We start from the raw sequence: 17219 nt of genomic DNA, 5'->3' as shown, positions 1-17219 counted from the left end.
AGGCAAACCAGGCGCTCCGCCTTGTGCCAGGATCCAGACTCTTTTTCCCCACCTTAGGACTGACGTTAGTTGCCACTTGAGTGGATTGTACTACCTGAGCAATATTATGTGCATCTCTGATAATTTTCCTACGTAAATTTACCTGTCGCAAGGATTTTCCTCGGGGAGCATCTTTGCTCTCTCCAGGGAGCAGCCGCAGCCTCTCTTGTCCCTGCGTGGGTCTGGAGAGCTGGACTTGCCGGGTGGGTCTCGTCTTTCCGAAGGGATTATCTCCACTCTTTATTTATCCTTCTTTTGTATTAACGCTCTACAGGATTTCTGAGACCTAGAAAAATTGATGACAGTTTTCTCGTCTTTAAATTCACGGGGTACACAGGAGAACTAACAGCATCTCTGCAAGAATAAAGCATTACTGTATCAAGATAACAGACAGTGACAGAAAATGTGAGCAAGCACAGTCACCACCGCAGCTTATGTGAGCAAAGATTTGTTTCACTCTTTTTTTAAGCAAACAGTTCCGCGAGCAGCGAGACCAGTGAAGCCTGCTCTCCCGGGGATTTGCTTTGGAGCTTGGCCTTGTCTGTACAAACTGGGCCCCTGCTGTTCGCCGTCCCTTCGCGGGGTGCTGCTGCGCCCTCTGCCCGTGCCCGGCCCCGCAGCGTGTCGGTGCATTCGGGTGCCCACGCGGGGCAGCTGCCACACCCACGCTCGGCCGCAGCCGCTGCACGGACCTCGGTGGAAGCTGCCGAGACCCCGCGGTGCGGGCTTGGGGCCGCCTGCCGCCCCGTTTCTCTCTCCCCGGGTCACCTAACGGACGTCGCCAGTGTGTCTTTAAGTGATTAAAACTTAATCCGGGCGCTCACACGGGGCACGGCCGTACCGGGAACGATGCTCCGGGCGTAGCTCTTGCCGCAGCGGGAGGCTCGGCGGCCCCCGCCGCTCCGCGCCCCGCGCCCGTGTCCCCGCGCCGGCGGCAGCCACCGGCCGCCTGCCCGCGTGCGGCCGCGCTTCCTCCGCGCGGACTTGGAGGTGTTTCTGCTGCTCCGCACCCCCCGGCCCCGGCCCCGGCCCCGGCCCCGGCCGGCGACCAGCGGCGTTTCCTCCCCGGAGAGCGCTGGCGGGAGCGGCGGCGGCGGGCGGCATGCGGGGCGGCGCGCAGGTGAGAGCCGCCGCGGGCCACAGCGGTCCGGGGCGCTGCGGCCCCCACGGGAGGCCCCGCAGCGCGGGGGGCGGCCGGGCCCGCCGGGGCTCCGCTCCGCCCGCGCTTCCCCCCACCGTCCGCGGGACGGGGCGAGACGGGGCGGCGGGCAGCGCCCGCCCGCGAGGAGCCGAGCGGGCTCGGCCGGGGCGACGCGAGTGTTTGCATGGGCTGCGGCGCCCCCGGCCCTGCCCAGCACGGCCACGGCCACGGCCACGGCCACGGCCACGGGCGGCAGGAGGGGCCGGGAGGCGCCGGTGCGCGGGGCGGCCGGGCCGGGCCGGGGCAGGGGCCCAACCGCGCCAACGGCCGCCGAGCGGCCGCAGCCGCCCCCACCGCGAGGTGCTCATTTGCATCTGCGGCCCTATTGGCTGGCTGCCCAGCAAGGCGCCGGAGGCGACACGCTGCCGGGAGGGGATTGGTCGGTCAGGGGCGCCTGGGCGGGGCCGTGGGCGGGGCGGCACCGCCCCTGCGCTGCGCCGGGCCCTGCCGCCCGCCGGCGCGGGGTGCGCGGGGGTGAGCCCCCAGGGTCGGAGCGAGCGGGGGCTGCAGAGCCGAAGCGGGACCGGTTCCCTAAGCACGGGGCACTGCTCTGCCAACGCCGGGAGCCGCCCTCGGGGCGGGAGGGCCGCCCTGGCTCTCCCCTGAAGCGACACGCTGCAAAGCCTTGCCGTCGCCTGCCGGCGCTCGCTTTGCAGGAAAGCAGCCGGCTCCGGAGCGGCGGGTGGCTCCTGCTCGGGGGCGGCGCCGAAGCGGGCCCCGCCAGGAGCACGAGTCTGCTTGGCTTCCAGTGTTTCGTCCTCAATACCGGGTGCTTTGCGTGACAAATTTGCAAGTGAGATGCACAGAATGCTGTAGGCTCTCAGATAACTTTTAATGTTTCATTAAGGCCCAAAGAAGTGGTATGGGTAACTCCAGCAATAGTTAATACTCACAGCCTCTGAAGTGCTTTGCTTTCAGTGACGAACACTTGATGGGTGAGGAAGAACCTCTATGTTTAAGAAATAAATGATTCAGTATTACTTTTCTTAATATACTCATCCGATTTTTCTCTTTCTCTCACTTGGCAATTTTGTTTTAATTTTAGATGCCCTGAAAAGTAAGAGATCCGATAGCCTTGTCCTCTGACAAGGAGTAAAGATAAAGCAATCAGGAATGCTTCATCCCATCTGAAAGCCTCATATGTCTCAACTCCAACCACTGCCAGTGATAAAAACAGTATATTCTTAATTTACAGTCAGTTGTTGACTGATCCTTAGAGTGGGGTTGAAAACATCATATATCTTTCTTAGCAATCATCCAGGGACAAGAGGAAGAAGCATTTGACATCTTTTTGCACTAGGGGCGGTTTTGCTCTCCTGTTGTTTTGCTTGGTCTTATTTGCACTTTTAAGCATGGAAACCATACGTGATTTGTTCATCTTTTGTGTTTCCCTGACGGTTTAAGATTTCAAATTCAGGTACAGGCTCTACACCACATGTGACCCCTAACAGCCACCTCTGAGCTTTTGTGACACAGACCACAGTGAACTGAACAGAGACCACCAGATGCTTGTCACATAAGCAACAATTTCTCTCCTGCAAATAAAACTCTTCGTCTGTTCCATTATTACAGTCTTCATTCATGTACACTGAGTTAGGGGAAACTTGGTGTTTTATTATTCTAGATACCATTTGGAAATAGTTAATCCAAAATACACAAACATTGTTATGTGTTTTCAGGATGTTTGCTATAATATAGAAATACATGCTCAAAGTTTTAATGGCCAATTCATAAAAACGAATATTTAAAGTTTGTATAATACGAAAAGTATTATTAAACAAACTCAAACAATCTAAGCAGCAAACTTAAATTGGTCTTCTAAATGCAGTCTTTGGAGCCTGGAAATTTTGTAGCTAGTGTTATGCTTTATCTTTCTCTCTCTTAAACAGGTTATGTTAAAGTAAAACTTTGCTGCTGCGAGTAGAGAATTTTAATATGAAACTTACTGGAATTGTCTGCATCCAGGAGCACTATGGAGCAATTTTCAACATGGAGAAGAAATTGTTACATGTGTCTGGTAATAGAAGATGGTATTTCACTTCATAGGAATGACACAAAACTTATACTGAGTGGGATAGCAACACCCTGGCACCAGACCTCTAACTCTAACCTCAGTGGAAATGCTGGAGCACTGAATGAAAAAAGTATGAGAGCAGTGGTGACAGGAGGTGGAGGCTATTTTGGATACAAGCTGGGATGTGCTCTTGCCAACTCCGGAGCTTCTGTTGTCCTGTATGACACAAACAAGCCTATCTGGGAAATTCCCAGTGGAGTAGTGTGTATCCAGGTATGATAAATTGTATTTTCACAATAGTCAAATAACATTAGTTCATTCACCTTTTTTTCCATAAAGTCTTACTAGCTTTCACAGAATCCAAATACTCTTAAAAGTCAAGAACCTTCTTAAAAGTTTGCATATTCTATGCTTTTTTTGGTCAGCTGGACTTTAATTTGCATCTGAAATAAATATGGAAGGAAACAATGAAATTTCTAACGCATAGCACAGAGTAGTTCTTTTTCTTCCTGACTCTGAAAGTATTCTCCTCATGACCAAGTCATTTGACTCATCTGTGTCTTATTCACTTGTAAAATGAATATTATACTTCTGTATTTCATTGGGGTATTATGAGGCTTAATGAATATTTTTAATGTCCTTTGAGTTCCGTGGAAGAAATCTGTTACTATCAACAAATATTAAAATTGGTGTGGTTTTCAGTCCCAGGATGCACAGTAAGTACAGCTATGTATAATCACTCCCTCTGTGCTAAAAATGCTAAGCTACAGTTTTGAATTCAAGGCCAAAGACCTTTTCCTATGTATTACAGGCAGATGTCAGGGATTATGATGCCATTTTTGCAGCCTGTGAAGGGGCTGACTGTGTCTTTCATGTAGCTTCATATGGAATGTCAGGAAGAGAGCAAGTGAGTCCAAATAGTCTTTTAATTTTCTGTGTGATTCTCTGCACTGAGCTAGGCTGGGAGATGTGGTGCTGTAACACTGCTCTAGACTCTGTCTCTTCAGATTATCCTGCGAGCACGAGTCCATGCCCGTGCTGTTTTGGTGAACTGCTCTGTGCAAACTGATGCTCTAACTGTGGGCAGTCTGGCTATAGTTCAGTTTTTCTGGTTGTGAAATAACTTCCTCACAATTAGCGGCTTAAACAATTAGAGCCTGTGAGGGATTTTGAGCTGGAACTGGTTCTGTGATAGCAAGAGGACAGAAGGAGAGGCAAAGTAGGTGGGTTCCCACCACAAAACCTGATCTTTCCCTAAGTCTTCTTATGTTGAACTCCTAGCTTTGAGGTCCCTGGGAGGAGTGAAGCCTGAAGTAAATTACAAATTTATAACTAAATTATAACAACTGCTGTATGTCAAGTCTTAATTGTTTGCCATTTTAGATAAAATGCTGTAAGGATGTACTTGATTTAGGGCTCTTAGACACATTTTGTATGATTAAAGTTACAAACACACATTCCCCCTTCTTACCTTATTTAATAAAAAGAACTTCAACAATTACCTTAGCGATAGATATCTCATTAAAAGATTTTTGCAACTGAGCAGTGCATACTTACAGAATTACGCTAGGTACAGGCAACTGGCCACTGAAGTGCTGCTGAAGCATGGACAGTTAACATGTTTCTGCAAGATGCGTAACCGCTGGAAATGTGTGTTCAGAAGCATTACGATTCTCTTTGCTTCAAGCTAGCTAGTCTGCAAAAATACAATAAAAATGCAAGTGTAGTTAAAAGTAATAATTTGACTTCTTGAAGTCTCAAATGTCAGTCTAAACAAGCTTTTTTAAAAAACAAAACACGAAGCTCTTATTCTTGCTTCGTTTGGGGACACTTAAAACAGCCACCTAGTGAATGTAAAATGTGTTACTACTCAGAAATGCAGAATTTTTCTATTTTCCTAGCTTCACAGAAAAGAGATTGAAACTGTAAACATTGATGGAACAAAATTCATCATTGATGGTATGTATTTAACCTTGCCTATGGGTGTTGGTATAGCATATCGAAACATATCACTTAGAAAAGAAACACTGGCATACACTGTTTTTCACCAGTTACTTTACATTTTGGGCGGAAGATGGGGAAACATGATTGTTTCTTTTATGTTTGATTCTGCCATAAGGTGTGATACAAGAGCCAGCACTGTAGCACTGGCTGCTTCAGCTTTTCATAACCATGTTTGACCTCTTGTAAGAATCTGCATGCATGTAAGGAGGTGACTGTTTCCATGTGCATTTTGCAGCAGTATGCCTTATTTCTATCAAAATAGCTTTGTACGGGTAATGGGCAGCCTCTGAGGAAGAAAGGCTTCTAGTAGCCTACCTGCCTAGAGCTGAAGCCCCATCCCAACGTGGTGGTACCAGCCCTCCCAGAGGCACTGTGTCTGCTTACAGTATCTAAATTAGAACATGCCACACGATAAAGTACTTGATTATCAATTGGTATCTGCCATTTAAATAAGCTTTGCGTGTTAAATAATCATAAAATGGAAGGATTTGTTAAGATTGGTGAGTTTCTTAGAAAAGACCCACTGCTAGTTCACAGAAACTTTTTTTTTCCTCTCCCTATATTTCAGTTTCAACTCAACTAATTTACTTTATATGTTGTCACAGCCTGCAAACAAAGGAACATCCCTAGATTGATATATACCAGTACAGTAAATGTGGTGTTTGGAGGACTTTCTATTGAAGATGGTGATGAGGAAACTGTGCCATATTTCCCTATAGAAAAGGTATTTTGGCTGCATTATTTTTTCATGTTTCCTCTTTGTTTACTTGCTCGTTTCTGAAAAATCCTGGAATTTTCATGACTATATTTTCCCTGATGCCAGAATCTAGTGCCAAGAAAGAAAAAAGAATGCTCTTCACACTCTTTGTAGATGCTGTTTGCAACCTTAACACATCAAGTTTTATGTAAATTTCAGAATTTTTCATTTGCTATCAAAACATTGATTTTAGAAAATAACTCATACAGTTTCCCATTAACTTCAACAAAATTCCACCTGAATATAGGGATTGTGTTATATGGCTTAGTGCCTCTTTGACCACTTTATTCATACAATTTATCTGTTTCTCTCTTATTGAAGATGGATATATATTCAATATAGAGCTGATATGGGGAAGCCAGCTATTTTTATATGGCTACATTGCATTTAATTAAAAAACAGAAAGTAGTTCTGGTTGCCTTGCATTGTGTGCGTGCGTGTGCGTGCATGTGCGTGCGTGTGTTTCTCCTTTCTCCATCCTCTTTCCATCATTACTTCAGTTTTTCATGAAGTAGAGATGGGTAGAAAAAATACTGAGTAATATTTTCCCTGGGACTGTGCCACAAGAAAGTGAACAGGAGAATTCAGACGAATCATAATGTTCTCAAAACTTGGCTTCTGACTCTTCCATTACCTTAAAAAGAAATCCAGATTACAAAGTACTGATCAGTTACATTCCTGGCAGCATTCAGAGCATACATATATTTATAACTTCTCAGATAGGCTAAAATTAATTAACTGGATTTGCATAAACAAAAATTCTTGCTTACCTTAACAATATGTATGTGTTCTATCCTAAAATAATACCCCACAGCCTCTTAATTTTGAGGTGTTTGTTGCCATCTGCTTTGTAAAAAAACTAATGGAGAAGAGATGCCTCTCTGCTCTGTTATTTCAAGAACAGATAAAAACATCATATTTGCTTTTTCTCTGTAGCATGTTGATCATTATTCCAGAACCAAATCAATTGCAGAACAAATGGTACTAGCAGCTAATGGAACTCCACTAGCAGGTATTTTTGTGTTAGCATGAATTCATAGTGGAATTTATTCCTCTTCTTCTGTCTCCCTAATATCCTGCATGAATTTATATCAGTCCTTCACTGGACAAGATTGTCCAGCAAATATGAAGTAAAGTTACCTACCACTCTCCCAACTGTAAGATTTTCTCTTAAAAATCACTTTTAAATGTTTGTAGCTCCCATAGTGCCAGGTGTAGTAGCACTGAGTTCACTATCTTAATTGAAAAGATGAAGACAGCTTTAAATTAGAGAAAAATAGAAGTGTTTAATGTCACTATTACACAACATAAGTAAAACATGAATGCTGATTAAATTGTTCCCCCCCCCCTCCCCCCGAGTTATATATTAAAATCTGAAGAAGGCACCTGATACTACAGCCTGGAATTATTTATTAGTGCTTCCCAAAGTTTTCCATGTTGAGGGAGCCAGTTATACACTTGAATACTTAAGCTCACCTGTGAGATACTATAACTGCCAGTGCAAAACAAATTAATGTAAAGTGCAACATGATTCCATGTGACCAAGCGATACTGAGCTAAAATTAGCTGTGGACAACCTACCGAAAAGACTTGCTTCACTTGATACTTGCAGAGTAATATAGAGAGATGTAAAGTTATTGATGTGTGTTTCATCCCAGTAGGATTATTCTGTTTAAAAAAAGGAGGGGGGGATTTTACTTATTTCCTCTTCTGTCAGCAGCTCTTCACATCAAAGACACTAATTTTAGGAGCAACGTACTGTTCTGCATTTCTCAATGAAATCAGAGGCTTACACTAGCTTATCCGTATAAAGAATTAAAATGATTCAGTCATATTTTGATCAGCCACTGTTCCAAACATCCCATTTTGATTCTGTGCCATAGCAGGATTGAGTATTGTGCATGTTATCACGATCTTGTACTATTAAGAACAATTACTAGCAGATGATGAACCAGATAACTGATATACTTTGGAAATGATAAGGATTTTATGATGGTCATTACGTTCTCACACTGAAGTTATCAAGAGCTTCTACAGCAGTTTCAGTGGGAGCAGGATGTCCTACTGTTAAGAGCCTTTCAGCTCTATCTTGTACTGCTTGTGAGTCACTGCTTTCCTTCAGTAATTTTATGTAATATTAGCTTGGTTTCATTCCACTTTTTTACCAATAACTTGTTCACATCAGCAAACCTATCATCACAGTTGGCGTATCTGTTGATTGTTTTGGCACAGAGAGAAATAACTGGTTAGACAAAAGTGTTGAAATATCTAGTAATTCCTAGGAGTCCTACAGTGTCAAGGCTTTGAGTGTTGCTGGCAGGAGTTTTCTGGATTTTTATCTTGTTATTCTGCATGTTGTGATTCTGCCAACATAATATCCAACTATTAATTCAGCACTTCTCTGTGAATACTATTTTTAGGCTGGTGAAATTAACTTATTTCAGAGTAAATTCCCTAAAGCAGAGCCTTCATACAACCAAAAAAAGTACTGATAATGTAGTCATATGAAAATCACTTTAAGAACGGTCTTATAAATTCTTCTAGGAGGTGGTATATTCTATACATGTGTTCTTCGCCCACCAGGAATCTATGGACCAGAAGAGCAAAGACACCTGCCACGGCTAGCAGTATGTATTTGAATTTTTTGTCAGCAGAATTTTTTTATAAGTGCACAACAGCATCAGTTATTCGTGTTATGAACTGACTGACCTGCTTATCTGGCAACAATGCAGCAATTCAATTGTCTGTTGAGGATATTCTGACTTTTTAAACAGGCACTGTATTGTATCTGTAAAGAATGCATAGTATGTTAAAAAAGCCTTTTTTGAAATACAAGCACATGTAAGTCCAGCTTTACAGTTTAATGCTTTCTGTAATTATAAAGATTCGGGCCAATCTGTGATATTTCAATTGTCCGTTTGCATGCAACTTAAACCAAACGTTTTAAAATATTAATGAAAAGAGATAGGGCAAAATATCTTATTTCCAGTCTAAACCCTTAACAGCTTTCACTATCCAATAAAACAAGCTAAGGAGTCAGAAGCACCTTCTAGTACAATAGGTTACTAAAGGACAAACAGCTAAGGTGCTCATGTTTTACTCTTTTTTCACTTGCTCCCTGTTAAATTGTAGGGTTAGTACAGTGTTTAGAAAATGATCCCTGCAGAGTTATGCGAGTCAGTTATTCTAAAAGCATCAGTACAATACAAAGTTACGTACAGTTTTGATGAAAGAATACATTAAAGCTTACCACATAATAGCTATTTTTGTTTTGTGGCTGAGGTGGGGAATGTTGTTAAAGTCAACTGAAATCTATTTTTTCATCTTTTAAATAAAATATTTTTTAAATGGCAAATGTCATTTTAGTTAAAATGGAAATGTGTTCTTTATACCCAAAAGAAATATTGGCTTAAATTTTCATTTAAAATTTTAAGCTTATTTATTATGAATCCATTTTAAAGCACTGTGCAACTGACACATTTTGCAGTTTCTAGAATGAACCTATTAAATAAAAAGTGATACTTCTTTACATTGCCTTCCTTTTTTTTCAGCCAAAACTGTTAAATTTGGTCCAATTTTGTGAATACTTTTGATCCATTCAGAGCTCCACTTTATCTTTCCAGACAACATTTTACTCAGCCTTAAAATAGATGTATATTTTTAGAAATTCAGGGTGTGCTGTGCTTAAAAGACAGGATTCAGGCAAGATGATAGATGGACAAGTTTGGAAAAAGACATCATGTTTTTATTTACAGACTAAATATGGGCAATGCAAACTGTGCAGTGCTGCTCTTCTGATCTGCCTCAGTCCCGTTATCGAGGGATTATTTAGTAGGGAGAGATGAACTTATTGCTGGACACCTGAGTCCAGGTATAATTTAAAAACTTGGGTTTAGGAGGGAAGACACATTCCAGCAGAATGTCTTCTACCTTCCCAACATATTTTCCCATAAACCAGTGTGGTACATCATAGTACTGATGAACTGTTGGAACAAAATCATTTCTACACCTGTGTAAGGGAATTGCTATAAAATCATTTGTGGGTATATCAGCTACAAGTGACAGCATTACAGGAAAACCAGGACTGAAAGAGGACCTTGAGAGGCCATGTAGTCCACCTCCCATGCACAAGATCAATTACATTTTGACTATTTCTGACAAATGTCTGTCTAATTCATTCTAACATCATCCAGTGATGGAGACTGCAATCCCTTGTAGGCAGTCTAGCCTAATTCTTACCTATCAGAAACATTTCCCTACTAGATAACCTAAGTGTATCTCATTGCAATTTACATCCATTACTTCTTATACTGTTCAGCACAGATTCACAGAATTGGTTATAATATATTCTTCTCTTGATTCTTTTTACTTGATTCATGTCTTTTTTTAAGTGGAGACAAAAAATACATTTGGATGGACGAGAAAGCGTAGTGTACCTCATTTAAAAATGCAGCTTGCTGTGGTTTTATGTTTGTTTGTGTCTACAGAAGAATATTGAGAGAGGGCTACTTAGCTTCAAGTTTGGGGATCCTTCTGCTAAGATGAACTGGGTGCATGTGGAGAACCTTGTACAAGCCCAAATCCTAGCTGCTGACGCTCTCACTCCTGAAAAGAACTACATAGCTGTAAGTAAACGATAAAAACACCACAGCTTCATTATACAGTGGATCCAGCAGGGTTACTGCACTGACAGTAATTAATGTTTGTGTCATGGTCCTTTAGCATGTATTGTCTGTATTTTTGATTGACAAATGTGCCATTAACAGTATGGTACCAGGCAGCACTGGCTGTGTAGTGTGTTAGTAGTTGGAAGATTCAGTTCATTTTCTTTAAGATGATCTCTCCTTTGCATTTTTGTGATATTATATTTGCCATTTCTGGAAGAGGAGCAAAGAATATCTGATATGTCAGAAACAAAATTGGAAATCTGGAAAATTTATCCCATTCCCACTGTACATAGACCCAGACTCAATATTCTGAACTGTGATAATCAGTTCTTCCCACACCATATGTAAGAGCTATCATCTCAGCACAGCTGAGATTTCACACATTCATTTCAAAAGCAGTCGCAACTGTTTTCCTCATTGTAAATACACTTTTCTATCCGACCAAGAAGAACTAACCTTAAAAGCATATTAGAAAGATTTTCAGAGTAGATTAAACTCCTTTTTTGAGAACTCTAAAAGCAAAATGGGAAGAGCTAACTTACACCTTGGTTACACAGATGGAGTCATGTGGATTTCAGCGAGCCTTAACTAGACTGAGAGCAGAACACATTCCACTATTTCAGTACAGTTAACAGCACAAATTATATGTGGCACCTGAGTGCAGTCAGTAATCTCAGTAAAATTGGTATAGTCATTCTTTACAGGCACATCAGTAATAAATAATTCATAGCAAAGTATGTTAATCACAAAAAGCACTTCTCTATCAATTTCATTGCACATGGAAGGGAAACCGACTGGAACACAATGCAGGTAGTTTGTGGATTTGTATGTACATCTGTGTGCATTTTATATTGCTATATCATTTTTTAATTATTAAATCTATTTATAAGGGGTGAGATAAAGAAAAGAAGTCAACATCTATGCAGTATTATTTTTACTAACATGTTGCTTCTCTACCTCTTTAACAGAGTGGTCAGGTATATTTCATCAATGATGGTGAAAAGTTCAACCTTTTTGAATGGTTAACTCCACTAGTACGTACAATATATACTTTAATTCTAAATACATTAATTTCTTTGATGGTATACAACTACAGCTTTTGTGTGCATGCTAGGTATTTGGTATGTTTGCTTTGGGTGTAAGACTGCTGTTCTGAACGTGGGCTTAATTCCCACCTGAAATTCAGTGCGATCTGTGCTGTAACAAAGACTACCTAAAATACAACATGAGGTGACTGTCTTCATTGAGACCAAAGGCCCATCTGAAGCAGTATCCTCCTTCAAATAGCCTCTATGGCATCTTCACTTCTTGGGCATTCGTCTGTTAACAGTGGATGTTTTGGGGGCACAAAAAATACAAATCCTAATTATTAATCTGTAATATATATTATTTGCAAAAGATCATTTTGCTGTTAGTGATGGGCTCAAAACCCTAAATATGTCACAAAGTTAAATTAGGTATCAGCGCACCACAATACTTGGGTCAATTTTTATAATCCTTTTTTTCCCCCTATTTTTAAGGCAGAGAGGGACTAGGGATTATTTCTCCCGTAGACTGCCATTTGAAAATTACACAGTTTTTGCATGTGACTGGAAACTCCCAAAGAAAGAAAAGCTAAACTGTAACAGCAAAGATGCAGTTTTCTGTTTTATCAGTAAATACTTCCACAGATATCTTCTATGCTGAAACTTTAAAACTTGTTTAAGGTTTCTACTCTCTTCTTTTTTTTTTTAATCACTATTTTTTTTAATCTCTCTCAGTTTGAAAGATTAGGTTGCAGTAAACCGTGGATACGTATTCCTACTTCCTTAGTTTATGCATCAGGTAAAAATATTTTATTAACTTTTCTGTCTGTGCTGCCCACGTTACCCCCATTTCTTAGTGCAATATAATTGTTAATTATGTTTTTTAAATTTCCCCACAATTTTCATTTTCATGTATTAAAATAATATGCATAATTTTTATTTCTGCGTATAAAAAGCTTTGGGCTCACCTAGTATACAACGGTTAGGGGTGAAGTTCAGCTCTATGCAGCGTGCTAAAACCAGAATGACTGGTTATTTTAAGTCCCACTAACATGCATTTTAAATCCTTACCAGATGTATAACTCTGTGGAGTTAATGTTATAAACATAGCAAGTTAAATGTAAAATTCTTTGATTCACGAGCTATGCTGAAGAGTGTCTGCTTTACTTACATGGATTAATTTCTCCTTCTCCTACACCCAACACCCTCTCCAAAATCAACCACCACGTGCAGCTAAGCATCCAACTTTGCCTGTTACCATATTTTTGTGATGTCCCATGATACCACCGCTGCCCTGAAACCTTTTCACACACACCCCCGATTCAGTCTGACTAAAGCATGAGAGATTAAACCCAACTCTGTAAGCAAGTAGTCCTGTCAACGTTAGTAATGGTGCCCAGAGCCCCTAAGACGTGCGATTATCCCTCACTGTCGGATACAGGGTGAGATATGCTGAAGTCACGATAGTACAGCTGTTTACTATTCTTACCTCAAGCAGTGATCTTTTGTTATGCAGCGATAATAATGGAATATCTTCATCTGATGCTGAAACCATTTGTTGAATTATCACCTCTCCTGACCAGAAATGAGGTAACGTGTCTGTTTATACCAGCTCCTTAATCCTCCCAGGATGCCCATCATGTTAGTACTGAGGCACAGTTTGAGCTTGTCAGCAGAAAATACATTTCCCCAGCACTTCTTCAGCCTCCAGTTTCCAAGGACGTATGTGCCACATGCATTTTAGGCAATGCATCATGTTTGTTACCATAACTTTGAGAAGAAATATAAGAGCTTATGCTTGCAGTTTGGGAGAGGCTGCTTCAGTTCCTTCCTTCCTTGGCCCAGTATCCTCTATGGCCTTGGCTGGCCAGATGCAACCTAATTTTTGAAGATATTTAGGCTTTTATCTGCATCCTTAGTACACAAACAAGAGTACAGAACACTTTTTGTGGATGTTTTAAAGACTAGAAGATTCTACTTTGCAGCCTTTGCTTCCTCTTTGGGCTTTCAAGATCCTCCTCTTGGGTGAACGGTTTGAAAAACAACGTGACACATGTCAGTAGGACATGATGTTTTTAATTTTCCTCTGATTGGATCTTTACCACCATTTACAAGTTTTGGTTAGGTTTCCTGTGTATTCATATGTCTGTGGTTTTCCCCTGTAGGTGCAGAACATTTCCATAACGCACACGTTTCGCATAGACAAGGCACGGCACCAGCTGGGCTACAACCCAGAGAAGTTTGCGTTTGCGGATTCTGTGGACCACTACATCAAAACCAGACCAGAAGCCCCGAACCATCACGCCTTCCTCAAAGTTTTGCTTTCTTTAATGGTTAGTTTAAGTTTGATCTTTCTTTCTTTAAGATTCGATGGCCTTTCAGTTCTGCATTTTTTCAGAGAAACACACCACTGACACACGTAACCGGCACGCAGTCAGTCACGGCGCCGCGGCCAGTCATGGCACCGCGGCTCGCTCCCATCGCCACACTGCTCAACGGGCAGCTACTTTCCAGAGCGAAGAACACAATTTTGGCGTATCAGGAGCCGTTCGTAGGGAGTAAATCACCGTGAAGGCCAAGGACCATCACTGAAGCACGGGAGCCGCGACTGCTGGATCTATTTGTCTCGCACCAGGACACCTGGTGGCGGAGCGGCCGCGGGGGCGCCGCCAGGAGCGGCCGGGCCGGCCACTGCGCCGCGGCGCCTGTAACGGCCGCGCGGGGGCGGCGCGCGCTGCGTGTGGTGAATCGCCTGTGTCACTGCGCGCGGCGGGAAATAAAACGTGCGTGGAACCGCTGCGCCCGGTCCGGTGCTGTGGGACCCCCAGGGCGGGCGCCCGGGCTCCTGGACAGGCGGCGCCGGGCCCGCCGCGGCGAGGCTGCCCCGGGCGGCGCGGGAAGCGGGAGCAGCTGCTGAAGGCGCCCTTTCCCGCCCCAGTCGAAGCCGGTCGGCGTGTAGCGGCGCGGAGCCGCCTTCCCCGGCGCTGCCTCACGGTTGGTCCTTCAGTTTTAACGTTTCCCCTCCGCACGCCGCCCCGGCGGCGCCCCCCGCCCCGCCTCGCCCGGCGTGGGCTCCGTCGCGGAGCCCCTCTGCGCGCCGGCCCCGCTGCCGAGCCCGCCGCCGCCTCGGTCCCGGGGGCGGCGAAAAGGAGCCCCCGCGGCGGCGACAAAACTTCTTGGCAGCGGTGGGATTCGAACCCACGCCATCGAAATGACTGGAGCCTAAATCCAGCGCCTTAGACCACTCGGCCACGCTACCACCTGGGTGCTGAGCCGCCCGCGAGGCCCATATGAGGAGGGTGGCGAGTGGGCTTTTTTCCCCCCACCGCCCCGCTGCTCCACCTGAGCGCTCGCTCCCGCAAAGCCCTTCGGCGCCGCCGCCGACTCCCGGGGAAGCGCCACTGACGCAAGCGGCGCGGCCCCCGCCGCAGCGCGGCCGGCTCGAGGCCTGCGGGAGCGCCCCGCGCCCCGCCGAGCGCCCCGCGGCCTGAGCGCCCCGCGGCCTCTCCGCCCCCGCCAGGTGGCGCCGCCGCAGCGCGGCCGCTGCCCGCCGCGACCCCTGACCCCAACGGCCGCCGCACGAGCGCCCCCTGCGAGCGGCGCGGCTGCCCCGCGCTGAGAGGGGCGCCCTGCCGCGCGACGGCTGCCCCGCCTCGGGCGCGCGAGGACCGCGGCCGCGCTGCCGGGAGGCTCCTCGCGGGCGCCGCGGGGCATGGCCCGAGCCCTCCTCTCTTCCCCGCTGGGCCCGGGGGGCAGCGGTCTCCTAGCCCCCACGGCAGCGTCCTGCCGCACCCCGCTCTGCGGAGCCGCCGACCTCCCCGGCGGGCCGCCGACCTGGCCCCGCAAGCGCGTCTCCAGCGGGACCGTTCCCGCCCAGCGCGGGAGGCCCCTTTCTCTTCGTGCCGGCCTGGCTGGTCGATACGAAGCCGCCGAGGCTGGTGCAAAGCGCAGCTGGCAGCCTGGGCCGCCCGCACCTGCAGCGCTTGGTGCTTTGCCTACCTGCCGAGCTGGGGCAGGGGGCAAGCAGCGCCTTTCCACTGCAGGGAGGGAGCTGGATTTAGCAAGTCCGGGCTGTCATCCGTGAGTGGAAGTCGAATGCTCTTATTACGAGAGGCCTGCCTTGAGCAAAGAAATGTCTGATTTCTTTTTGGAGAGAGCTAAAAACTTCAGGACTAACAGCTGTGCAGTTAAAACACTAACACAGAGAAATGATGTCTACCTTTGCTATTTTTCCCATAGGAAGTCATGCACTGGTGCTCAAGGAAGCTTTATGCATGTATATTGTGCACCTGCCTTATGGCTCACACAAGGCTTATGACCCAACGGATTTACCCTATAAGAAAAGACTGGAACAGAAGTATGTAGGCACAAATCGTTCAGGAAATTAAATTATTTACAGGCAATTATTCATCTGGATTTTCAAACTAATCCAGAGCAAAACTGTTCTGAAAGTTAATATTATCTGGGATGTGCTTTCTGTTTTCCTTTCAAGAACTGTCATTCTCCAGAATAATTTCTAAACAGGACCTCATTTAACATGAGCATACTGGAACTCTACAGGCTTCACTGCTATTGGAAAAACACGTATGCACTGCTGAGCATACTAAATTAGAGAATAATATGCTAGACTTGCAGGTTATTAGTTTCCCATTTTTAATTTACTTTTAATGTTCTCAAGCAAAAAATAAATGTGAGTCAAGCTCCTTAAGTGTTAAGGTTATAGTAAGTAGCCTCTAAATAGAAAACTAAAATTACAAGATAAAGCATGTCTGGGATAATATAATCTAATTTTTAATTTCAGTATGTCTTGCTCAGCATTTTATTAAACACTTTTCCATCACTGATTGTCCTTTTAAGACAATTACAGAGAAGAGAAGTAAAAATGTAACCCTGAAAAGTACAGCCTTGCATTAGGTTGCCAAAGTTGGCTTGTTTGAAAGCAATGTGTAAATGCAAGCAAATGTGTAGCTTGAGCCAGTGTAACCTAATTGTATTCCTAAGCTAACAAAATACTCTCAATGAGCATATATAACATAATACAGCTGCATGCCATCAGGTCACTTTTAGTGCCAAACTAAGCTGTGCGTTTACATAATTTTAAAGCCAGCTACTCATGTGATTTGTTCTTCATATTGTTGTGCTCATATATCACACTAGTTACAATATTCTGCTATTACCAGTACCCTGCAATAGCAGATGGTGATCTTCTTTTAATGATTATCAATGGGGTTTTGTGCAGTGAGAACAGAGCATCTGGCCTCAACCAGGCCTGTGTAACTAGTCTGTCGGGTCTGCCCTCCTCCCCGGCCTTGCTGGAAAGCAGCTGGGACAGCATCCCTCCCCGGCGCTGCTCCGCATGCATCCGTGCCCTGCTCAGCTCCGGTGTGCTCAGGGCACGCTGGACTGACTGCCCAAAAAATGAGGATATACACAGTGGTGGGGTGAAAAAGCTGTTATTGATAACTGTTAAAATTTACAGCGCTGATCGGTAGCTGGAAGATGAATAGGACCT

General features: G+C 44.6%; 1 protein-coding gene and 1 non-coding gene across 2 annotated transcripts; one reads left to right on the top strand and one right to left on the bottom strand.

Annotated features, from left to right (window-relative positions):
- Nucleotides 1–3136: 3136 nt before the first annotated feature.
- Nucleotides 3137–14505, top strand: LOC112992902 (putative short-chain dehydrogenase/reductase family 42E member 2). Its single transcript, XM_026116199.2, is given in 12 exon segments — nt 3137–3286; nt 3288–3527; nt 4066–4161; nt 5156–5213; nt 5864–5982; nt 6952–7027; nt 8560–8642; nt 10503–10640; nt 11651–11716; nt 12443–12506; nt 13224–13297; nt 13873–14505. Coding segments are annotated over 12 exon segments (1374 nt in total). The 5' UTR covers nt 3137–3175; the 3' UTR covers nt 14122–14505.
- Nucleotides 14506–14884: 379 nt separating this feature from the next.
- TRNAL-UAG (transfer RNA leucine (anticodon UAG)) lies at nt 14885–14966 on the bottom strand. The gene has a single exon. It is a non-coding gene; the product is annotated as a tRNA-Leu (tRNA).
- Nucleotides 14967–17219: the final 2253 nt, after the last annotated feature.

Source organism: Dromaius novaehollandiae, chromosome 14 (assembly GCF_036370855.1).
Source record: "Dromaius novaehollandiae isolate bDroNov1 chromosome 14, bDroNov1.hap1, whole genome shotgun sequence".
Lineage (NCBI taxonomy): Eukaryota > Metazoa > Chordata > Aves > Casuariiformes > Dromaiidae > Dromaius > Dromaius novaehollandiae.
This window is presented reverse-complemented; position numbering and strand designations above follow the sequence as displayed.